The following is a 25,319-nucleotide window of genomic DNA, read 5'->3' as shown; positions in this document are numbered from 1 at the left end:
CATCCTTGTTTAGTGTGCCTACATTTACATCTTCTATCATGACTACTTCCACACAAAAATCTTAATATTACATAAGTTAGTCAAGGGGGCAACCCTTTTAATCAAAATTCTTTTATATCTCTTTTTATGAGTCTTCCATTTGTATCCAAATCATCTCCCATACCCACAAATCATAGTGTTCCACCTCCTTATTCTGAATCTCCACCCACATACAACAAAGTTACTCATCTATCACAATCTAATATGTCCAATTTTAATATATCCACCAAAGCAACCATCAATAACTTAGCCTAAACTAATTCATGCCTACAACAACAATTGGCTTCACTTACCTAATCTAAGTTTAATATGCCCACATCTTATATAGCTAGCCTATTATCTGATGACATTGTCTGTGTTGTTCCTCTTAAAAATATGGAAGTCCCTTAATTGGAGCTTTACAATGGAAAAAGTGACTCCTTGACTTGTGAAAATATTCCAAACTTTGTGTACTGACTTTGCTCATGACCAAATAATTATGGCTAAATTGTTTACTCGAACCTTTAGGGATAAATCTTTGCAATGGTATTGTTCTTTGCCTCCTTATTCTATTACATTATTTCAACAATTAGCTAATTCTTTCATTTAACAATTTTACAATAATATGGTCCTAAGATTACTTTGCCTAATTTGATTCATTGTAAGCAAGGTGTTAAAGAAAAAGTGATTGATTTTATTAGTAGATATAAACATTTGTATTCTCAAATTGCTTATCCTATGCCTAATCATGATGTTAAAAAATAATTATTGCTAATTTACCAAAAGACATTAGGGATAAGATTCTCTTTTCCGAGTTTACTTCCTCTATACAGTTGTGTGCAATGCTTCATAATTATTAGCTTCAAGTGAGTCAATTTGAATCATCTCCTTCAATGACTTTGATTTATAAGAATGAAAGTGCTCAACAATCTTTTGCAAAGTTTAAATGAAACAAGGGATACATCGAGATAAATGAAAAAATAAATACTCAAGTGGCATACATGACATTAGGTGTGGCCCCTTTATGCAAACACTTTAAAAAATAATTTACTCCTCTTTCTGAGTCTTTGCATAGCATAATGTCAAAACTAATCAATAATAATATGTTTAAACTTCCTCCCATCAAGACAATTGATACCTCCAAACCTTTGCCATCTTATCATGATCCCAAAGTGTTTTCCCAATATTACTGCCAACCCAGTCATGATGCTGAGAAGAGTTATACCTTAATAAGGAGTAAGATTCAAGACTTCACTGATAACAGTACCATATATGTAGCTAGTGTGAATGACAAAAGAAGCAAATTTTTAGCTCCTACTAATCAAAACCTCCAAAACTGACTAATCCTTTGCCTTCCCATTCTACTAATGTGGTTGAGTCTAAGTCTCTTGCATATTTTCTTAATGACCTTGGTGTTGATTCCAACAATGTTGTGAATCTTTTTGATTTACCTACACCTCCTAAGGACCTATGCATTACCTTTTATCATAGTGAGACTATTATTGCACCTGACAACCCACTATATATCGTTGCGAAGATCAAAGACAAACTCTCACGAGGGTTGCTCATTGATCCAATATGTATGGTAAAAGTTAAAACTAAAGAATTCCTATATACTTTGCATTTGCTATAACTTTAGTTTACTACTTAATAAAAAATTATCTACCATTTAGAGCACAAATATAAATGATTCACTTAATTAGGATATTCAAAATTAAATAAGTTTTACTTGAGAATTAAAGGGAGAGGATTTAATAGTGTCTTAGGCCATCATGAAAATTACTGGGGCTTAGTAGAGCTATATAATGAGACCCAAAATAAATTCAAGTAAGTTATCTCTCTAAAGACCTATAGTAATACTACAATACCAAGAAAATACAGTTACAAAATAATGCATAACACAACTGCAAATATGTAAATTTTTTAAAGTAGCCCTCTCCCACTCTTGATATCTTCATCTTACTACTCTCCTACCCATGAGACCATTTCAAATAGATCTTCCCTAGATTAATATTTGGTGGCTAATTTGAGGCTTCTTGATGGAGTTTATCATGCTCAATGCCTCCCTATTATTTATGTGGTGTTGGAAACTTTTAAAACATGGCTTTCTTGCTTTCCTATTATGCTTCCCAGGAGACCATTTCAAATGACCCTTCCCCAAGATGAAATTTGGTAGTAAAATCAGGGCTTCCTCATGGGGTTTTTCATGCTCAATGCCTATTTTTTATTTTTATGGTGGTCAATTTTATTCATACTTTAGGCTTTTTGTCGCTTTTTGCTATCCACCCCAATCATATCAATGCATTTGGATCTTCTAATTTTGGATAGGGGTTTTATGGCTACTATGCATGTGATCACCCCTAACTCTCTTCCTAGTTCTAGTTTTATTGTTCCTATTATTGGGGATCTTCTTGGAGCTAATTCTTCCCCTAGATCCTTCGCTTCTATGGTAAAGGGTTCTGCAATGGATGATCCTACAAAGGTTTTGTATTCTATTATGGAGAAGAGGTTTTATCCTAGTCCCTAATTGCCTCTTCCCTATTCTATTGTTGCCCCTATGATATCCTTGGGAATATTTTATGGACTGCCATAACTTATCTCAAATTAATGGTTTTATTTGTAGGATTTTTTGTCTATGGCCTTCTCACTTTGATCTAAATACTTTATTTTTACATAGGCCTCCTTTGGTTGAGGGTAAGATACAGAGTTATCACTATACAAGGGGTTTCTTGTGATTTTGTTTAATTCTTCTTTAAGAATAGAAATTTCATGTTTGATGGTGGGGTCTGGATGTGGGTTACACATCCTCTTTTGATGTGACCTTTGTTTCCTATTGTAGTGTCATAAATTGTACACCCTTCCTAGGGCGGTACAATTCTACACTTAGTTTAGCACCCACCTTAGTGTGTTTGCATCTTGCATTGTAATTTTCTTTTAAGCATTTAATTAATTAATTTAATTAAATTTAAATTTATATTTCATCACTTCATACAATAAATCATTAAATCATAAACCCTAATTATGTCCTATTTCAACCTTTAAGGCCCAATTTCGCATATCAAAAAACCTCAAAATCAGTTGTAACTTTGGGATTTTCTCTAATACCATCATATCTAATGACCCTAAAGACATTAATTCTATGATATTATAATGGTTAGCCCCAAAAGGTTGGAAGGGAATTCAATTCCTAGGTCGACCTAAAGACAAAATTAAGTCAAAATTAAAATCTAGGGTTTCATACATAAGAGCTCTCTTTCTTCATTTGAATGTAACTAAGATCTAATCGGATCGAAAAATCTAAGAGCAATTTTTTGGAGCACAAGGAGACTTCTATGTAGTGAAAGAGAAGCCTATGTGGAGTCTTCAACAACATAATCAAGCATTCATCAACATTTCATCAAGAATTAATCATCAATTAGGAGCCCTGAAGACATTGAAGAACTATAGGAGATCACCGACTGATGATTGTCTTGTACCCCTCCCTCAGGGGTTGGGTATGGTTTCATGTTATTTTCATGTCTTTCCATGAGATTCATTACATCAATTTACATATTTACATTCATGCTTTATATCACTTTGCATCATTGATTTAGAGAATTTACTTTGTCAATTACAAGAATTTAGGGTTTACTCTAGATTGTTTGCATTCATCCTAGGGTCTTGCACACACAAGATTCCTGCACACATTGTTTCACTATACAAATTGACTATCTATGAAGATGGAAATCACCAACACAAGGGTTTGACTAAGGCAAAATCCTATATAGCCACCTAGAACCCTATTTTTAGTTGCAGGTGTAGGTACAGGATCCGATCGTCGCTGTGAATTTTAGGTTCGACCGAGCACACAAACACAATTCTAAAGATTAAATTTGAGCAGAAATCATCAGGATAGGGGTGTGGTTCCCTAGTCCTATGACCTAGTCCTACCTAAGAACCCTAGTCCTCTCTGAGTGCCCTGGTCCTGCAACTTGGTCCTCTCTGGGCACATTGGTCCTCTTTGGGTGCACTAGTCCTCTCTGGGCACCCTAGTCCTGCACCCTGGTCTACCCAGTTTTAGGTGAAATTTGGCAAGGTGGAAGATCATAACATTAGATTTGTAGGTCTTCAATTGCAGCTTTCTTTGACTCATTTTTCAATACTAGGTACACATTCAAATTCTTTCCCCTTCTTTGCTTTCAAGTATCTCAGTTCTAGTTCTACAAGTTTCCACAATTTTAGTTTATGTACCCTTCATTGTTTATCTCCTAGTCTAGTTGATCAATCTTTCATATCTTATCTTCATTTACAACAAGAGGAATAGAAACCCTAAGAGATAATCCTTGGCTCTCTCTTTCTCACATGAAGTAGCCAAAGTGAGCTATCTCCCTAGGCTCTTTCATATTCCCAATGTGTTGGCTAAGGTGGGATTAGGTCCTAGTTACCCGGCCTTGCTTTTTCCCCACTGCACCTACCTACAATCCTTTGAAGAAATATATTGATATTGTGCCTTATCTTCCCTTGGAATTTTGGTGTTCCTCTTCCTATGAGGCCATTAGTTTTGTTCTTGGTAGTTTCCTGAAAGTTGACATTGCTTCAAATAAAATTACCCATACTTTTTCTGTTGCTCATACTTTTGTGGAAGTAGATGGACAATCTTGGTCCCAAATGATGAATTAGGAAGGAATTTCATTTTATTTTAGATTTTTTTTTCTACTACAAAATTGGCCTTTATATTTCATATAGGCTCTCACGAGTTGTTTTCTTCTTCTTGATGATAGAATGTGTGTCCTAATCACCTTATGGTTGATCTTGATGATTTTCCTACAAATTTTAACTACTTTGTGTCACCCTCTTCCATTCCAAAGTCATCTCTTCTTAGTTATAGTGTGTGTCCTACCATTTTATTGACTAACAACACTATTGCTCATAATTCTATTTTGCCTTTAGTTTGTAAAGATCCTATTAAGTAGGTTTCTCCTCTTTTTTTGTAGATGGTGATGTGAAATATTGTAAGGGGTTTTGTCTCCCCTCTTCTCCTAAAAATTCATATTTTTGATGTTGTCCCTTATACAATTATACAAAGGAGGAAAAAATGTCATCCTAAGTTAATTTCTCTTTTGCATGCCAAGCATTCAGATGCAAAGTTATGTAAAACTATATCAAAAACTAGTTGGGGTGGATGTTCTATCTATTTTTCTTGTTTTTCTATTTCTACTATGTTTCTAGTTTCTTAATAATAAAAAACACAATCCAAATATAAACAAAAATTTAATATAAATATGTTGTTTTTACCAAATGCTATAATTAAAATACTCAATAGTCAATGTTTTGAACAATCAAGAGTTAATGTAGATGAGGTCATTAACACTTGAAGAGAGTGGAGATCAGCAAGGATAGTTAAAATTTATCTTTCTACTAAGATTTATTTTTCTCTTAAATCTACCCAAAAAAGCACTGACAATGAGGTAATGGAGGAAGACTCTAGTGGCCCTTTGTCTAGCGAGGAGGAAAGGGTGGAGTATTTTGGCAAGCCACTAGATATTAAACCTAATTATTCTCTTTTTTCATTTCTCTTTATATGTTATGTACTTAGAGACTAGTTTTGATGCTCTTGAAGGTTTGAATAATATTAAAACTTATGTCTGAAAGAGGAAAGAGAGGGCAATTAGGACAAAGTGACTAATGAGGATATTACCATCAAAGATGATATATTGTAAATATATGTGGCTTAAATTGAAGATCTCCAAGTTAGGTTGGAAATTTTAGAAATTCCTTAGGACTTTACTGACTGCCTGGAATCTATTAGGAGAAATTGTCTAGTCTGCAAGATTGTTTGAGCTTATTTCAACAAAAGATTGATACCCTAGAAAATGTTGTGAGAAGAATGGTTAAATCCATTAATGGTCTAATAACAAAAAATATAGTGGGAATGGTGACAATCTAGACTAAGCTGGTAAAACAAAAGTTGAAATGTTAAAAGGGTCCTTTGAAGCTTTGAACAAGGAAAAGAAGAAAAGTCATGCTCATAGTTTGTCTAAATGGGAAGAAAATCTAAATTTAATGCTTGAAAATTCAAATAGTCTTTACTAAAGTTTTCTACTATTTGGTTTGGGCCTGTTGTTTCCCTTATGATGTTTTTTTTGTCGATCTTCCATGTTGGTTCTAATCTTGATCTATTTTCGAGGCTACTTTGTTGTTTCTTTGATGTTTTATTGTGCTTAATTCCTCTTTTTTTCCAAATAGATTATTTTGGTAGTCTTGTTTGTTAGTCGTTATGTTGCAAAGCTATTATGCTTAGATTTGTAGGGGTTGGTGGTCCTATTATAATAAAAAGCTTTTTTAATTGTTTAAAACTTTATACATTATGTTCTATCTACAAAGAAGACAATGGACAATTTTAGTGAATTTTTCTTAAGAATATATACTAATGGGTTAAATCTCAAAAAATTTCCTTGATTAGATGATTGTTTGTGTTATTGTCTAGCTTTCTTTGTGGTAACTAATCTTTGTCACTACACCTTGATCAATCCTATAAGTGATAGCTTCGAAATCCTAACTTTTGATTTGAACCAAAATGTTGACATGAAATTTTATGGCTTGTGTTGAAAATATATTCTTTGAAGATTTGAAGTGGCATTCAAGTAATTTGTACAATACCAAGAATTTTCAAATGGATTTTTTAAGTAACATGAAGATCCAAGATTCCTTTTAATTTTCTTTTTTTTTGGATTAGATATCAAATAGTCATTACATATCATTAGGAATGTCTGAGTTTAGCCACATCAAGGCACCGTAGGAGGGTGCATACACAAAAAATATACAGTTTCACGAACACCTCCACTTATGGGAAGATGATTACAATAATTATATCATAATTATATGAGCAAAAAAGACCAAAAAGGAGAGTTCTAAAGGACTATGAAAAAGAGATTTTAGATTCTAGAGCCTCCACTGGTGGGATCCAGGCCACCCAGCCCATGTTTCCATCCTTCCATACTTCCATGCAGCCATCAAGTATGTCCTTCTTGTGGGGGTGTGAGGTGCGCTCATGAAACAAGTCAGCTTCCTCCCGAGAAAACTCCATGCGTAGGTGTCTTCGGTCCATCTATCTCATGAAGGCCATGAGTGCTTTCTCAAATGCGGCCTTTCCTAGTTCATCTCTCTCCCATGTGAAGTCGTGGGACAACTCTCTGATGTAAACAGTGGTGGCACCTTCCTTTATCCATCTATCAAACTTTTCTGAGTCTAACTTTATAACCATAGTGACCTACATTGAAACAGTATAAAAAATGAGTCTCCTAAGAGACTCAGTAAGGTGCCTGGTGCTGTTATTAAAGACATAATCATTATGGTATTTCCAAATGAGCCAAAGAACTTCTAAATATAAACAGGACCATAAGATATTTGCAGTTTTCCTACAACCCTTAATGTAGCCTAAAACAACATTTATGATTTCAACACAATTAGTTTCCAAATTAAGACCGAACAAGTTCCATATTTCCTTTGCAAAGTGACAATCAAAACAGATATGTTTCACAGTTTCTGGTACTCTACAAATTTTGCAATTTAGGTAGTTACCCTCCTTGTCTTTAATGAGGAGTTTATTTAACAACAGTCTCTAGCCAAAGAATTATTTTTTAGGTTCATTTTGAGTCATCCAAAATTTACCTAACCTATCTTTCCATTCCTTTGGTTCCCATTTTAGTTCCCAGCATCTGTTTAGGTGAAGAAAAATGGCATCTGCCTCAGTGAGTGATGCATACATGCATTTGGCTTTAAGGGAGGGGAGAGGTGTGCCATCAACCCAGCAAAGTGTAGAAATGGAAGAGTGGGGGAGAGGAGGGTGAGGTGGGGGAAGAGTAGTAGCTAAGGCCGACTTAAGGATGTTATAGGTTCTGCTCTGGGAAAATGGGATAGAGAAGGTAAGTTTCAGGTCCTCCCATGTTCTCAAATGGTCAATCTCCAAAATCTGGTCAAAATACTTGATTCCCATATTATGCCATTTTAGTGCAGAGTAGCCTTGAAGAGCTACTAATGGTTTCCCATTATGAAATAGATTCCACCATATAGATTTGTCACTGGTAATCTACCCTTGTCTATTTCCATTTACATTGTATTGTACCAAGTGTTTCACCTGCTCCTAAGCTTTCCATAGGGACTTAAAGACCCCTGACCTAGCTGGGGCTACCTCTATCTATCCAAGAGGAAGGTCAATCATGGGTAGATCCTTCCATTTATTAGCTTTCTTAGGAATTGAGGATGAAATATCATTCCTTATTAGGATTTTCCACGACTCATCTCCATCCATGGCCTTGAGGATCCATTTGGATGCGAGGGCAATACCTTGTATTTTGAGATCTTTTAGACCCATCCTACCATAGAGTTTATGCATAGTACACCACTCCAATTTCATTGCATGTTGCTTCCTGGTACCTTTTCCATTAGACCAAAGGAAATCCCTTATCTGTTTTTGGATATGATTAAATTAATATTTTTTGAAGAGCCAGGTACAGGAGAAGTAGATGTTATATGATGCCAAGATCTTTTGACAGACTTGAAATCTTCCAGCTAGAGACAGATAGTTCCTATTCCATTTAGAGAGCTTCTTCTCTATCTTATTCCTTACCCATTCCCACATTTCTTTTAAATTTGGAAGGACAAAGAATGGGATGCCTAGATATTTTACAATATGAGTACGGCCCAACCAGTTGAGAGAGAATTTTGAGAGCCAGTTTGGGGGGCTATCATCCTAGCCAAGTAGGTTAGATTTGTGCATAGCTATCTTACTTCCAGAGGCTAGGCAAAATATATCTATATTTTTTAGCAGAGTAGCAAGGTTCTCTTCATCAAGTTTAATTAAAATTTCAGTATCATCAGCAAATTGGACATTACATATTTCCTTTTTATTAGGTAATGATATGCCCCTGACAGGAGGAGTGATAGAGGTGTCTTTAAGTAGGTAGAACAATGCATCAGCAACTAGGACAAATAGGGCTGGGGCTAGGGGGCATCTTTGCCTTATAGATCTGGTTAGTGCAAATTTTGGGGATCTCATCCCATTCACTTCAACAGAGCATCACATAATAGTGTTTTGACCAGTTTGCAGAACCCAGGGGGGAATCCTAGTGAATGGAGCATCTGAATAATATATTCCCATTCTATTCTGTCATAAGCTTTCTCGAAGTCTACGAGTAACATAGCTCCATTCTACCTTGATTCTTTTGCCCAATGGTGTGATTCCCAACATGTGATTAAGTTCTCTAGTATATATCATCCTTTGACAAACCGTGTTTGTGTAGTACTGATAATCTTAGGTAAGATTTTTTCCAATCTGCTTGCTATCAATTTTTCTAAAATCTTGTATGACACATTTAACAGTGTAATGGGTCTCCAGTTCTTAACTAGGGTTTTGTCACCCTCTTTAGGAATGAGCTTGATAAGACCTTGGTTTATGTTTTCTCCCAGGGACCCAATGTGAATAGCCTCAAAGTATAGAGCATAAAGATCATCCACAATCCATTCAATATTTTCTTTGTAGAATTCCACTGGGAATCCATCAGGGCCAAGGGATTTGTCATTATTGAGGGCCACTCTAGCTTCTTTGATTTCTTCTTTAGAAATAGTTATTTCAAGCATCCTGCTATCTTCTTCCTCAAGGAGTTTGGGGACTAAAGACATGACTAATTTTCTTACATTATCCTGCTCTTCCTTAACTGGTTCTGCAGAGAATAATTGCTTGTAAAACTGAGCAAAGCACTCTAGAATCTCATTTGGCTTAGAGAGGTTCTTATTCTCTTCCCATATGGTGTCTATTTTCTCTCTTGCTTGTTTCATTTTGAGCATCTGGAAGAAAAACTTAGATCCTCGATCCCCAGTATCTAACCAGTTTAGCTTAGCCCTTGTTCTCCATCCTTTGATTTTCTAGTTTTGTAGCCTTCTAAGGTCATTTTTGGCCTTGATTAGTTGGCTGGTGAGTGTTACATTTTCCGGATCCTCTTGAAGTTCAGATTCTGCCATTTGTAAGGCACTGTGCAATTGCATCTCAAATGCTCTGGCATCTTTAGCTTTCTTTTTACCTACCACTTGACAAAGTGAGGTCCAAGTTGTAATATTTTGATTCCATCTATCAATGTTTGTCAACTGGCTGTTTCCATATTTGTTATACATTTCGACCAGGTACATTGCACATTTTAGATCACCATCCTTTAGCAGGCTAGTGTTCATTCTAAAATTCGAGCTAGGGCTTGGTAGGGCCATTTTACAATTAGTTATCTTTAACCCAATCATAATGGGGTGATGATCAAATAGTGTATATGGTATGACAGCATACTGAACACCCTCCTTATTTTTAATAATTTCAAAAAAATCCTTGTTCAAGTAGAATCTATCTAGTCTACAATAGACCCTCTTATTGTACTGTTGGTGGTTACACTAGGTGTACCATATAGAATTGTGCTCACCTTTATTACTTGCTATTGGGTCAGTCAATCTCATTTTGTTAACAATCCTCTCCTAGTGTATTCTCTCCGCATCTTTCCATTCCACCTTGTTCCTCCTTTTTTATCTTGTGCATTGATTACCATGTTAAAGTCCCCTCCCAAGAGCCAGGGGATGTCTTCTAATTTAGCAATCCATTCCCACATCTCCCCCCTTTCTTGATAGTCATTAGATGCATAGTTTGAGCAGAGACCAAATGTAGTACTTTCATTTTGTATGATTACCCATACTGCCCTATCACAAGGGGATTGCGCCCATTTGACAACTTTATTCGTCCATTTAGGATTTAACAATATTGCAGCTCCACCCTTTCCCTTAGGGTGATTGGTGAAGAAGGGGGTGGCCTCCCTCCATATGGATTTTATCCCAATTTCTAGAGAGAATCCCACTGATTTTAGTTCTTGGAGCATAAGGCAATCAATTTCCTTGTGCATATTTAGAAATCTTTTGACCACATATTTCCTGTAAGGGGCCTCTAATCCCCTGATGTTCCATGAGACGGTTTTCATCATTAAGAGGTTGCTTCAGGATTGTCCCCTAAATTTGGGCCATTCCTCAGGTTTAGAAAGATGGCTGGCATCAAAGGCCATAGTTGATATTGGTCTACCTCTCTTCTTCTTGAGTTCAGAGAGCTGATCAGGTCCCAAAGACTCTTTCCTAGTTGTATTGTCTTTATTTACCTTAGGAGATCTTTTCCTCCTTTTTTTTTGTTTTATTACCAGCTAGCTCTTCTCCCCCATCCTTAGCTCCAACCTCAAAGGTTCTAGGGTCAGGGGAAAATGAAGTCTCCCTTTCATTATTGCTAGTCGCAGTTTCATCCGACTGCAACCCAGGTTCAGTACCATGCCCTTTCTCTAGGGTTTGGTCAAAAGGAGAAGTGGTAGGCCCCACCTCCCCATCAGTGATATCAGAGGTCCTTTCAGGATGATTGTTGGGGTGTGGTTTTGTATCCCCTCCATCCTTAGTCTCCAATGGAGTATTTTCAATATGAGGGATGCTCATATCCCTGAAGGGGTCATTTATCTTATCTTTAGGTCCATGAGGGGAGTGATTAACCATCTTGGTAGCACTGGTGGTAACATGAGTATCACCATCTTCCCCTCCGATCAACTCTTGGAGGAAGGGTATGGTACATGAATCAATATCCTTCTTTTGGTTAATTAATGTTAATTCAAGCTGTTTTCTATGTTCTGTAGCCATTTTCAACTTTTCAAGGACAATTTGCTGAGCATTTTGCTTCTTGGGTCCACCCGTATTAGTGGAGATTTTGTTATTATCTGGTTCCAATGATTTAGATTCACTGGTAGCCACATTAGCTTCTTTTAATGCCAACTAGTACTTGAGTATAGATTCGACAATTAAGGGAGGAGAACTGGAAGGGCAGGGGTGGGTTTGTGTTTGAGAAAAAGGGGGAGTAGGATCAGATGAGGGTATTAATTCAACAACACTAGGTTGGGAGGATGGGTCGAGAGGTAGGGATTCAGAGGGAATAGGATCATTCTTTTTAGCTTCTTCCAAATCTGGGTGAAGGCGGTTTCTACTGGAGGTCTTCTTGAAGGAGGTACCATTTTTCTTCACCATCAGTGGGTAGTTTTTGAGGTAGTGGCCACTTCTTTTACATCTATGACATGCATTAATCCCTCCTAAATATTTTAGGGGGGATGAGAATAGCTGGTTTTCAATACAAATGTCAATTCCAGAGGGAAAGGTTACTCTAGGGTTGAAGGCAATGAGAACCCTTGCATCCATATGGGGTAGTAAAGCAGCCGAGGAGTCAATTTTAATAACTTTTCCAAGTGGTTCCGTGATTTTAGAAATACAGTTCCATAAAAATGGGGGGACATTTTTAATAACTACCCATTTAGGGTTGGAGAGTGCCAACATGCAAGAGGGGTCCAAGGAACGGCCCTAAAATAGGCCTTACGTATACTCCAAAATTGTTTCTCTACAACCTTCCTCTGCATTTCTTTATCATTAAAGAAAATAAGAAATAGCCCTTTTTGCAACATTCTACAGAACGAAAACAAAATTCCAAATTTAATACACCAAGTATCTTGAAACCATTTATTAAGATATTGTCTAGATGGTATTTTATCTACATCAAGGGCTGCTAAAAAAATCGCAGAATCCCTAAGCCTAGCAATCTCTTTAGAAATACATTCAGTCATAGAGGAATTAGGTTTAATGATGACTCTTGGAGCTGAGGCAACCTCACCTTCTTCGTGATTTTGGGTTGCTGCTGCATCTTGGGTCGCCTCTGGTTTGAACCTCGCTTCGTCTAGAAAGGTCGTGCGGAGCCCTTGAACGGCTTGACTGAAAGTTTTTCTGCCATTGTTGGAGGCCTTGTAGGTATTAGTCCCATCGTCGTCAGGTTCCTTCTCCATTAATGGAGGCACGAGTAGAGTAAATGCGGGGGCCTCCCACTAGGTCTGGGAACCCCCGGGCAGAGAGCCGACCTGCAGCCAAGGACCGTTCGTGTGTGCCCTTGGTTGTAGAGCTCCGCCAAACGCTTTCTTCTAAAATATTTATCTTTAATCAATAAACAATGAAATATGTGGATGTTATTAATTAATACATATGAGTGTGAGAGAAATTGAAAGATATTAAAAAGAGATAAGAGTAAGCAATACTTTGAAGCAATGTCTCTTACTAATGGAATTCAAAATTTGAAATCTTCTAGATTATAATATATAATTAGAATTTTTAAAAATAATTAAAAAATTTTATGACAAAAAAAAATATTAAAATCATATTTAAAATTTAAAACAAATTAAGATTGTAAAATAATATTCTATTTAAATATCACCGTGTTAAATGATCAAACATTTTAATAATTTTAAAAGCTTCATAATTTTAAGGATTTTCTTGTATCTTATATTATGCAATGATCCTAAGAGCCAATGTGCCAGCACACCGTCATGAAAATGGACGTACCGTTTCTCCTCATTTTCAGATTAGTGCAATACGCGATTAGGACAAAAGGGCAAATCGACAAATATATAATAAGATGCTTCGCCAATAAAAGGAATTATCAAATGCAAGCGAAACCTCGAGCATGCCGGTTTTCGTCGCATTCCATACTCGAAGTATCTTCTGAAATGAAGCGGCTGAAGTACTAAACCGCTATCCAAATGTTCCTTTCAATTGATGTGCTGGGTTATCAAAAATATTCCCAATTGGAATCTAATGAGAGTTAAAAACTGGTGCAGGAGCTTCAAATCAATGTCTAGCGGTTGTTTTGTATGCAATAACCTGATAAACTTATGATTAGATGCTGATATGGGCAACCATCACATGAGCTGGCCTTGTGTTCATCGTCTTGGAATACTTGGACTGAAATTGGTGGGTGATGCATCAGCATTCAACGTAAATCAAATCAAGGAAATTGAGTTTGAACGCATATGAAATATTATTAATGCTAGCGTGTTACAGCGAACGAAATGCTGTTAGAATGATAGTAACCCATTCACTAGACCGTAACAATAAGGTCGCCTGTTACCTATTTAATCACGAGGATTACAGTTCGAAACCATCTACTAGATCTGCAGAGAGATGGATGTTAGGAGCGTTTCATTTGTTCTTTTAGCCTTGTTCATGGCTGGTTATGTTCTGGGTGTAGAATATATGGAACCTTCCTCAGTCTATATAGTCCATATGGATAAGTCTGCTATGCCTAGAGAATTCCCTACTCATGTTCACTGGTATACATGGATTCTTTCATCTGTGAAAGGAGTAAAGGACCAGCAGAACATAGAGGAGGAGGATTTGTATCTTTACACTTACGATACTGTAATGCATGGCTTCAGCGCCATGCTAACACAGTCGCAGCTGGATATGCTCGAGGAGATGCCCGGTCATCTATCATCATTTCCAGATTCATTGGCAACCATGGATACCACACATTCCACGGAATTTCTTGAACTCAGTCCTGAGAAGGGTATTTTGCCAGAGTCCCGATTTGGGCAAGACATAATTGTGGGAATGCTGGATACTGGAATTTGGCCGGAGAGCCAGAGTTTCCATGATGATGGAATGGGACCAGTCCCTGCGAGATGGAAGGGGATTTGCCAAAACGGTACAGACTTCGACTCCTCCCTCTGCAACAAAAAGCTGATAGGAGCGCGCTACTTCAACAAAGGCTTGATGGCCATGTCCGGGAAGCTCAGCCTTGATGCCGACTACGATTCTCCAAGAGACTTCGAAGGCCATGGAAGTCACACGTCGTCTACTGCAGGAGGTAACTATGTGGAAGATGTTGATTTCTACGGTTATGCTCCTGGCAAAGCACGTGGTGTGGCTCCCGCGGCGCGAGTTGCAATGTACAAGGTCATATGGATCAACGGCAGTACAGGATCTGATGCATTGGCTGCAATGGAGACTGCAATTAGTGATGGAGTTGATGTAATGTCTATGTCATTTGGCTACCTCTCGCCTCCCTATTTCCAAGATGCTATAGCCATTGGAGCCTTAGCGGCTATAAAGAAAGGTGTTGTTGTGGTATGCTCTGCAGGCAACAGTGGGCAACGCGGAATTATGCACAACGGAGCCCCATGGATTTTCACAATAGGTGCCAGCACGATCGATAGAGACTTTGGAGCTATTTTGAAATTGGGCGATGGTAGCATCACCAAAGGCTCCTCTTTCTACACTAACCAAAATAGGAGCTATCACCTATCTGAGAGCAAACTCATTTACGAAAGCGGAGACCCTGCATGTCTAAGACCATTCGATCCTGTCATAGTGAACGGGACGGTGCTGTTGTGCAAAAATATGAGCTTTTCGCTTATTCCAGTTTTGTTAGCTGCAGGAGCCCGAGGAGTGGTTGTAGTGTCGCCGAATGTTCCTGCTATGTCTTTTCCTACCAACCTTTTGCCCAGAGTCGTCTTGAATGCGGAAGATGGAGCAGCTCTAGTGAAATATGTTTCTTCAACGTCAAATCCCGTAGTGGAAATGCAGTTGGGTCTGACGTTGCTAGGTGTGAAGCCTGCACCTGCGATAGCGTCTTTTACCTCTCGAGGGCCGTATCCACCAAGCCAAAATATTCTGAAACCCGATGTCACAGCTCCTGGGGTAAATATTTTGGCAGCGTGGCTTCCAAACACAACTATTGGAGACAAATATGCCATTGTCTCTGGCACTTCAATGTCATGTCCCCATGTGGCCGGGCTCGTGGTTCTGATGAAAGCCGTTCACAGTGAGTGGAGTCCTGCGATGATCAAGTCTGCTCTAATGACCACTTCTTACACGCATGACAATTCCAACAATGCCATTATCGACATCGGCTTCAACGGCAGCGCTGCAACGCCCTTTGATATGGGTGCAGGCCACGTCGATCCTAATAAAGCCATGGATCCTGGACTTGTCTACGACCTGAGCGTGGAGGACTACGTCAACTATCTCTGTAGTCTTAATTACACCACTCAGCAAATTCAATCAATCACTGGAGCACCTGTTTCGTGTTCCAGCGGCCTCGACTTGGGTTCTGACGGTCTAAACTATCCTTCCTTCACTGCAGTATTCAACAAGAATGCCACTTCCTCCTCCTCTTCGACATTCAAGAGAACGTTGACAAATGTAGGAGATGATATATCGTATTATAACGCAGTCGTTGAGGTCCCCAAAGGACTCAAAGTACATGTGGTTCCTGATGTTCTGGAATTTAAAGAAAAATTTGAGAAGGTCAACTTTACTGTCACTGTGGAGGTAGAGGAAGGTGTGGTGAGCGAATTTGTTTTGTATGGATATTTGAGTTGGGTTGATAAGAAAGAGCATGTGGTGAAAAGTCCTGTGGTGGCACTCTTTCAATAAGTTCTTAGAGCTCCGCGATCGTATTCAGTGAGTTTTAGCTTCCCCTAAAGACAAAATTTCAATGCAGCAGAATCTCTTCCGCCAATGCTTTTGAATAGAGACCAAATAAGTTGTTTGTAAAGTTTGTATTTAAGATTATGTTTGTGTATTTATTTCTTGAGTCGATGATACAACATGTAAGGCTTAGCTACTAGCATCGTGTCTTTTATCTCACACTTTGAACAAAAAGCATACAGCTATTTATGATGTTTATACCGTCTTTTCGATGGTTATATGCAGCAATTTCTTAAAGCTTAGTTAAAAGCCGGTTATTACATCACATTCACACAGAAATTCTTTAAAGAGGATCTGTTAAATGCATTAAGGTAATATATGCATGGAAACCGAATTATCTCGATGAAGCTGCACCTTACGCTGTCTGATAATTTAAACATTAGGCTGTCTGAAAAGGTGATTATAATGACTCTAGCTCTCTTTTATCTCTAATTGGTATTAGTGTTCACATACTTAAATGGCTAGAACTATATAGAATCTTCTTATCTCCGTCAAGCCTAAAAAACTTCCATAGAAAGCAAATAATGTAGATGAAATCGACACAAAAATACTAATTCCTCGTACATTGCATTACTAATGAGTGATTAAAAAATCAATTCATTTCAAGTCCACACTGGAGAGCATGAAGAAGCATGTCGATGGATAAAACACCATAACATTGGGGTAACCCAAAAACCATTCTCAAAAGAATGATGGAATCCTTAGATGGGTTTTCTTTAATGAAGTTTTTCACTAATATTGTTTGCGTTTTCTAAAAATTTAATTTCTCATTCATGATAATTTCATCGCATATGACATTTATGGGAAGTCCTAATAATCTAGCGATCAATTTGAAGTTGATTTCTTGTATGGTCTAGCTTGTGAGTTTAATTACCTATGAGTCCAAGTACCTTCCTCCATTTTTTATAATAAATTTGATGATTGACCAATACTAGCTTGGGAGACTTAAGGGACACTAATACTAATTCTAACCAAGCTATGTACTGGACCTCAAATCTTTTGTCTCTTTCTAGGTTCACCCTTTTTTAGAGCTCCTAGAAATTCACATGTCTAAGGTGAATGTCTCTAACATAATCCCATGGAGAGAACATTATAGAAGAAGGTCTTGTGCTTCATTCATCTTCATGGTTGTACTCCTTGCATCTTTTTCACCAATTAAATATAAAAGTTGTTACATATAGTTCTATTGCAATCAATTTCTGAATGAGCAATCAATTTGTAAATATACCAATCATATGTGTAAGGAATTTGATTAAAATATATTAACAAATAGGAAACATTTTAAGATGAAATTGAAATTTTTCTAGTTTTCCTACAATCAACTAAGCATGAGTTTAAGTTAAAAAAAATTAGGGAGTTAGGATTCAATACTTTATCATGATCATGCATATGGTATTTTGGATCCATAAGGCCCAACATATTTAAAAAATAAATATTTTTATCTATTATATTCTTCTATTTAATGTAAGAGGGTTGAGAATAAGAGATCAAAGATACCTATCCTTACATGCAATAATGTAAGAACAATATAGAAAAAATTGATTGAGAAATTGAGTCAAAATAGTTTAAAACATTGCAGTTTGATAGTCAATAATATATAATAACTCAAAACTAAAGGGAACTTTAAAGGAGTATAATTGAACTAGTCATATAAAGAAAGGAGTATAAAACTTATATATTAGATAGTGATAGTCAAATGTACTCCCTAACCTTTATCAAAACTAGGAAAATAAAAATATTTTCACATGTTTCACCCCCAAAATATGGCCAAACTAAATATGTAAGAAGTTGGGGTTACTACCTAGTCTATACAAAAAATATAGTCAAATAATACTACGTTTGAATATGTGATTTAAAAAGATAACACAATATATAAGATATTGGGGATTGGAGGTTGGGAATAACATCAAACCTATACTAAAAGTTATTTAAATAGAAGTATCTAAATATAACCAACAATATGTAAAGTAAAATGTTACAAGTTGGGGATCAAGGATACATCTTAGCTACTACCAAAATATTTCAACTAAATAAATGGCCCAATTAAAAAATCTAAAATAAATTTGAAACATTCAAAGTATGTGAAGTTGAAGTTGAGATTCCTAAAGAAGACATCCCACAAGAAAGGCGACAAGAAAAACAATAAAATTCTAACATTGAATGAACAAATTGTGAGATCCTAACCTGACCAAGAGTAAAATTCCTAAAATGCCAAAAAGAACAAAATTTAGATTTGAAACATAAGTAAATAAAAGTACAACTAGGGCATGCATTAAAAAAAATATATAATAATTATAAAATAAATATATTTAAAGGATCAAAATAAAACAAGCAATGAACCAAATGACCTAAATTCAAGTATTCCCTAGCACAAATAATAAAACATGGGAAAATTGAAATATCAAATTTACGAACTAGGGAAGGAAAATATCTACCTAGCTAGTAGAAAGGTGTGATGAGAAATACATAATGAACATGCCAAGGACAAGCATTATATATAGAAAATATTCTAACAACCCACCCTCAACCAATAGTCCCTTCTCACCGTGACAAGAGAATAAATTTATTCATGAGGAAAGAAAGAATGGAATTTGTTAAAGGTCAAGAATGTGAAGTGACATGAAACTAAAGTGGTGAAAATAACCAAAAACAAAACTGAAATGCAAGTTGTAGCATCATAAATTGTACACCCTTAATTGGGTGGTACAATTCCACGCTTAGGTTAGCACATGCCTTCATGTGTTGCATGTTGCATTTTAAATTCTCTTTAAGAATTTAATCAATCCATTTAATTAAATATAAAGTCCCCTTTCATCCCTCTACACATCATAAAATTGGGCCCTTAATTTTAAGTGTGTCCCTTTTTTATTTTATTAATTCAACTTTCAATGCTCAATTTTTCATATCTAAACACCTTGAATCATCTCATCCACCTAGGGTTGAATTTATAATCATGATACCTCACATCCCTAAAAATTTGGAAAAATGTTGATCAGGCCATGGTGATTCACCATGGTCACAACTTTTTCTCCCTAAATTTTGGGATCATGTTTTGGCGGTATTATAATGTTTAAATCCAACTTGGTGTGAAATTATATCATTTTTAGGTTGGCCTATGATCAGAAACAAAGTTAGGGTTTTATACATATAACATTTCCTTTCCTCATTTGTAGGATCCATCTACAATCAATTGAAGGAGCCTCTTATGAAGTCTTCAATCAGAAAATAAAGCATTATCAAGTCTTCATCAACCATTTTCATCATCAATTGAAGCTTTGAAGATATTGAAGAATAATAGTAGATAACCAATTGTCGATTGGTGTGTACCTCTTCCTGAGGGTTTGGTATGGTTTCATGTTATTTTCATATCTTTATATGAGTTTCATAACACTTATTTTCAGATCTAAATTATTGTTTTAGATCCATTGTTGCATTTGTGATTTGAAGAATTCTCATTTACATTCATTTAGGGTTTTATGCTCATAACATAGGATAGAACTCTAATTCTTCCATGTTAGCACATTTAGGATCTTATACACACATAAGATTCTTGAACACACTTTTCAACTTTACATTTGCTATTTTCAGAGGTGGAAAACACCAAAACAAGGGGTTTGACTAAGGCAAAACCCTATATAGCCACCCAAACACTATTTTCCAAGTTGCACGCGCAAGTACAAAGATCCAATGGATGCACGATATTTGGGAAGGATAAAACACATAGGTGCAGAACTATCTATCCATAAGAAACTCTTTGTCTTATAGGACCAAGGTGCCCAATTCTCTAGTCCTTTGATTTCTCAGGTTTTCAGTGTTAGTTTAGCAATACAAAGTCTCATTTTTTAGTTTATAGAAGTTTAGCTTAGTTAGGTATCAGGGACCAAGGCGCCCAACACCTTGGTTTGGCTCATTTTGGCTCAATTTTTGGTGACATGTGTACATCTAAATTTGATTGCATTCCTATACTTTGTGTCTTAGTTTCAGTTTTGCATTTTTCTATATTTTTGTTCATCTCAATACTTTAGGTCATCTCTCTAGCTTAGTTAATCATATCACTACATTTTGCATATCTCCTCTTCATAAGAAGCAAATGAATATAAACTCTAAAGAGATTCCTTGACTCTATCTCTCTCTCTCTCTCTCTTGCAAGAATTAGTCAAAGTAAATCATCTCCTTAGGCTCTTTTGTATTCCAATGTGTAAAGGAAAGTGGGGTTAGGTCCTAAACTACCCGATCCCATTTTTCACCATCACACAAGCATATATGCATGAAAACTATCATTAATGTAGATGTAATGGTAGTTTGGGGTTAGATTATATCCCATGCTATGTGTAATATTTTTCAAAAAAAATTTACTATAATTTCAAGATGATATACTTCAAAAGTCATAGAAGAGTGATATATTAAACCCAATACAACGCCTATTTATAAGAAAGGTTAGATTTTTATATATTTCATTATTGTTATTCCAAGATGACAAAAAATTGACAAATAAAAATAATTAACAAGGGGAAACCAAATATTACACCTCATATCAAATAAAGAAAATAAAAGAAGAAACAATGAAAGAAGAGAGATCCTCTATTTTCTAAGAAAAAAAAGTCATGTGTGTGAGTAAACATAAATGACAACTTCAATAGTCAAATTAGCTTATCAAAAATCTAGGTTCTCCCCCTTCGCACTCTATGAACATGGAGTCTAAGGAGGATATGGAGATAGATACATGGGAGGGGAATGATGACTTAGAGGATGGGGATCAGGAAATAGAACGTGGTACTTCCTTAGAACATAACATGAAGTATGTCTTGGAGGAGCAGAAAAAAGAGAATCCCCTTCTTAGGTATGTTAAAGAAATATTTGTTAAAAGGAAGAAGGTTGTGCATGATTATGAAGAGTCAGATGCTGAGGAGGCTGGTGATAACCATAATTTGAAAGGGGAAAATTTTATGGGTGAAGGGGAGAATTTGATGGGTGAAGGGGAAGGGTGCATTGGAGCGACTCATTCCCCTCCATTGTATAATTGTGCTGATGAGGAGATAATTAATCATCCTCCCTTTCCTATGAATTTACAAAAGGACTCCCCTTTCCTTGGGAGTGACCTTGAAAATCCCCCCTATCTTCTGGGTATTTCTAGGGATGTCACAGTGTACTAGTTTAGGATTTCCAAATGGTTGTTTTTGTAAATGAATCACATTAATGTCAATATGTGCTCCAACAAAAGAAAAGTGGGCTTTGGATCAGGGTGATGGTCGACCTACCTCTCAGGCTCATGTTGATAATGTGATCTTTAATGAGGAAAAAAAACAAAATGCTCTCTATCCTAGAAAACGTGGTTAAAGATGTTGCTCTCTTGAAGATAGACTATGGAGGTAGGATGGGGGTTCTTGAAGCCAAGATGAAGAGAATTGATGATAACCTCACCAATCTGGTTAACATGAGCTATAGAACCATTTAAACCAGTACATAACAGGTTAAACCTCTTCTAAATCATTGGCAAATTGTGTAGTCTTTGAAGTCTTGGGGTAACATTGTAATTGATCTCAACCTAGGTGAGAAGGGTAAGAAGATTAAGGATGATGGTGGAGATCAATTAACTTGAACCTATGAACATCTCAAGAAGAGTATGGAGCAAGAAAAGTTTGAAATGCAAGATTTGTTGAACATTGCTCTAAATTTGGATTAAATGGAAGCTAAGGTTGTTGAAGCCCTCAATATAATATGTTAGGTTTTATATTTTCTTTTGTTTCCTCAATATTTTAGACCTCTATCTTCTTATTTTTTTTTTTGTGATTGAGATGTTTGTTGGCTATGTATTTTTTATTTGTAGCTCTTTGTACTCAGGGTTTTGGGGTCCCTTCAAAACTTATTTTTTCCTTAATCAAACACATCATTGTCTAGATTAGTTTTATGTGTCTCTGGAGTTTACTTTAAAATATAATATTCACATGCATCTATAGATAATGTTTAAAATAAAAATATTAGTAATCATTCAGTGTATCCGTATAAATGATTAACTTAAGTAATATGGTTGTAGCCTTTATAAGTAAACATTATAACCAAAAAAATTCTTAGGGATTCAAAGGTCATTATTTGGCAATAAATTAGGCTATCATGAAAACTATTTAAATTTCATATAAGACATGGAATCTACAAAGCTAGAAGAAATTTCATGATCATGAATCAAAGGTATAATGGGGCCTAGTCAAGCCATATAATGAGATTCAAAACATTTATCCAAATCAGTTATCATTGTAAAGACCTATAGTAACACAAAAATCCCAACAAAATATCAATACATATATACATAAAACAAGTTCGAACATAAATGAAAGCAATATATGTAAGTTTTACCATTATGATAAAAATGGTCACTATTTCATTTCATGATTTCATGAGCATTTGTGGTTGTTTAAAATTTCATATAAAATGTTTTAGCTCTAACTACTTTAAGGATTTTATTGTTTGGCACTATTCTCCACTCTCAGCTACTATATCTTCATATGAGTTGCAAGTGTATCTCTTGAATTGAGAAGAATAATATAACATCTTTTAATTAAGCTACATTCTTGGAATTGTAGAGGGTTAGTGCAGGATCATGGGGGGCCAAAAATTGGCGATGTCAAAAAAATAGCCTTTTCCACCTGCCTAAAAATGCAAAAAATCCATGTTGAGTTTTTGCTTGGTCTGGGTGTGAGTACACCTTGGGATGGTAAACACCTAGGCAAATCGGATATCTGAGTTTTATAAGTAATTTTAAATTAAAAAATAAATTATATATTATATAATATAATATAATAATATATTATATAATATAATATAATAATATATTATATAATATAATATAATAATATATTATATATTATGTATTATATAATATTATATTATATAATATATTGTTATTTTAAAATAATTTAACTATAAAAATCGGATATTATCAGATATCCGATTTTTCTCAGACAATAAAAGAGGTCTGTGATAGCTCGTGGGTTATTTTTTACCCAAAGGCTACACGAATTCAAGAAAATCTGATATCTAGTTGGACCCGATATCCAATTTTGTGACCCAAATTTGCAAAAAAATCCAATAAAAGGTAGGACTTTTATTGTTTTTCATCATTTTCATTCAAATTTTTGCATTTTTAAAAATATTTATTTGTTTTTTCATTCAAAATATGTTTTTTTCATGAAAACTAGGTTTTTAAAAATCAAATTCAAAATTATTCAAATTTGTTAACTAAATTCAATTGTTTACATTCAATTAGGTTTAAAATGGGGGATGATAGTGAAAGCATTGATCAACCACAACCGCAACAACCAAGCCCTCCTACACAAAACCCTCATTTGCCAAACCCCCCCTCAATTCAGGGTTTAATTGCACAGAATTTGAACCAATTGAGGGGGATTGCAGATGTCTATCATAGGATCCCTCGCTTGAATCCAATGTTTGATCCCCTTGCGTCCACCATAAAGAGTATAGAAATCAGCACTGAGGAGCTCAATGCCGCTCTTTTGTGGTGAGATTCTATGAGGGAAAAATATGCAGATGGCTTGTCCTATAAGTAGATCAAGGATCTCGAGATATTTAAAGCCGATATTGCCGCATTGTTTGTGAATCCCCACATTAGTCAACCCGTAGAGCCCGAAAAAAAAAACTTTCTATTAAATGATGCACAAATGATGATATTGTGAAAAAAAAAATTGGGATCATTGGTGGATGGTTTTTGATAAACCACCCAACTAAAATATTGATGTCCCCTTCTACTTCATCAAAAAATTGTATGCTGAGTTTGTTTTAGGAAAACATGTGAACTACTTTGACATCCATCCTTTCCAAGGTGTAGGTTTAGGTATGCTCCAAGATAGACCTACGACAGTCAGAGTAGTCCAAGGCCCATATGTCCCCCCACCTCCTATTGATCCCCCACCTCTAGTGCAACATCAAGATATCATCTGTGAGGTGGTGTCACGAACCATATCGGCTATTCACTCTTTCAGTATCCTTTTAGTTTCTCAGGATGGGACAATAGCTCATCCTTCTCTTTATGGTAGCAGTGCATCCAGTGGCACTAACATGTCCTCCTTGGCTCCACACATTTGCGTGCCCCATAGTTGTGTCATGTGTGGGAACCTACACTTGGGTCCAATTGGACAACCTGTTGATCCTCCTGCACACACTACAGATTATGAGGTGCATGAGATGCACGATGCACCAGATGTTATAACACGGACTGGAGGATACCCTAGAGAGTCCTCACATGCTAGAGGCGAGGAGGCACCTTCATCATACGTTGATGATGTAGTGGTAAGATTTGTATTTTCATAATTCATTTTATATTTTAAATGAATATTTATAATCTAGATAATATTAAGTACTAATGTTTATTTACATGGTCTATTTAATAGTTGATGACAGAGGAGGAGTTGACGCAAATCTAGGAGGGCACCTTGATGGCCATTTCATTTGGCCTTGATAACTTTATAGTACATATATTATTGCACCTAGTTGTTTGTATTTTATTATACATGCATGCTCATCATTTAGATTGACATTAATTACATTATGTAGTAACTTGCATGCATATCTTATTTTACTCTTGTAGGGCACAAGTAGCGTGAGTGTGGGGCTGTGCAGTTTGGGATCTGGTAGTGCATCTAGAGACAAGGGAAAGGTAATTGAATGCAAATATGATTGAATGAATAGCTTAAATAACTTAAAATGATTATACACATCTAGAAAGAAGAAGAAGAAGAAGAATAAGAAGAAGAAGAAGAAGAAGAAGAAGAAGAAGAAGAAGAAGAGTTCAATTATAGTTCATTTTTATGTTAAATAACCTTAATCATGGTTTAATTTTTCTTGTGCATGATGGACTTCAGAGCCGAGTAGTGCAGTGAAGAGGATCGATTTTGATATGGACATACATTCAAGTATATAGACATACATTTTATTTGAGTTGGCGTTCA

General features: G+C 36.0%; 2 protein-coding genes across 2 annotated transcripts in view; both read left to right on the top strand.

The window, feature by feature from the left end:
• Nucleotides 1-14,049: 14,049 nt before the first annotated feature.
• LOC131859094 (subtilisin-like protease SBT1.5) lies at nt 14,050-16,305 on the top strand. The gene has a single exon (XM_059212625.1). It carries the CDS (start codon nt 14,050-14,052, stop codon nt 16,303-16,305), a length of 2,256 nt encoding a protein of 751 aa, XP_059068608.1.
• Nucleotides 16,306-21,050: 4,745 nt separating this feature from the next.
• The window catches only part of LOC131859093 (subtilisin-like protease SBT3.18), a 31,477-nt gene continuing 27,208 nt past the window's right edge, over nt 21,051-25,319 (top strand). Inside the window, exon 1 of the mRNA XM_059212624.1 lies at nt 21,051-21,343. Within this exon, the coding sequence (XP_059068607.1) occupies nt 21,051-21,343 (293 nt within the window). The remainder of the gene's footprint in view (nt 21,344-25,319) is intronic.

The sequence above is a fragment of the Cryptomeria japonica genome, chromosome 10 (assembly GCF_030272615.1).
Source record: "Cryptomeria japonica chromosome 10, Sugi_1.0, whole genome shotgun sequence".
NCBI lineage: Eukaryota > Viridiplantae > Streptophyta > Pinopsida > Cupressales > Cupressaceae > Cryptomeria > Cryptomeria japonica.
The sequence above is the reverse complement of the archived record's forward strand: the minus strand, read 5'-3'. Positions and strand labels throughout refer to the sequence as shown.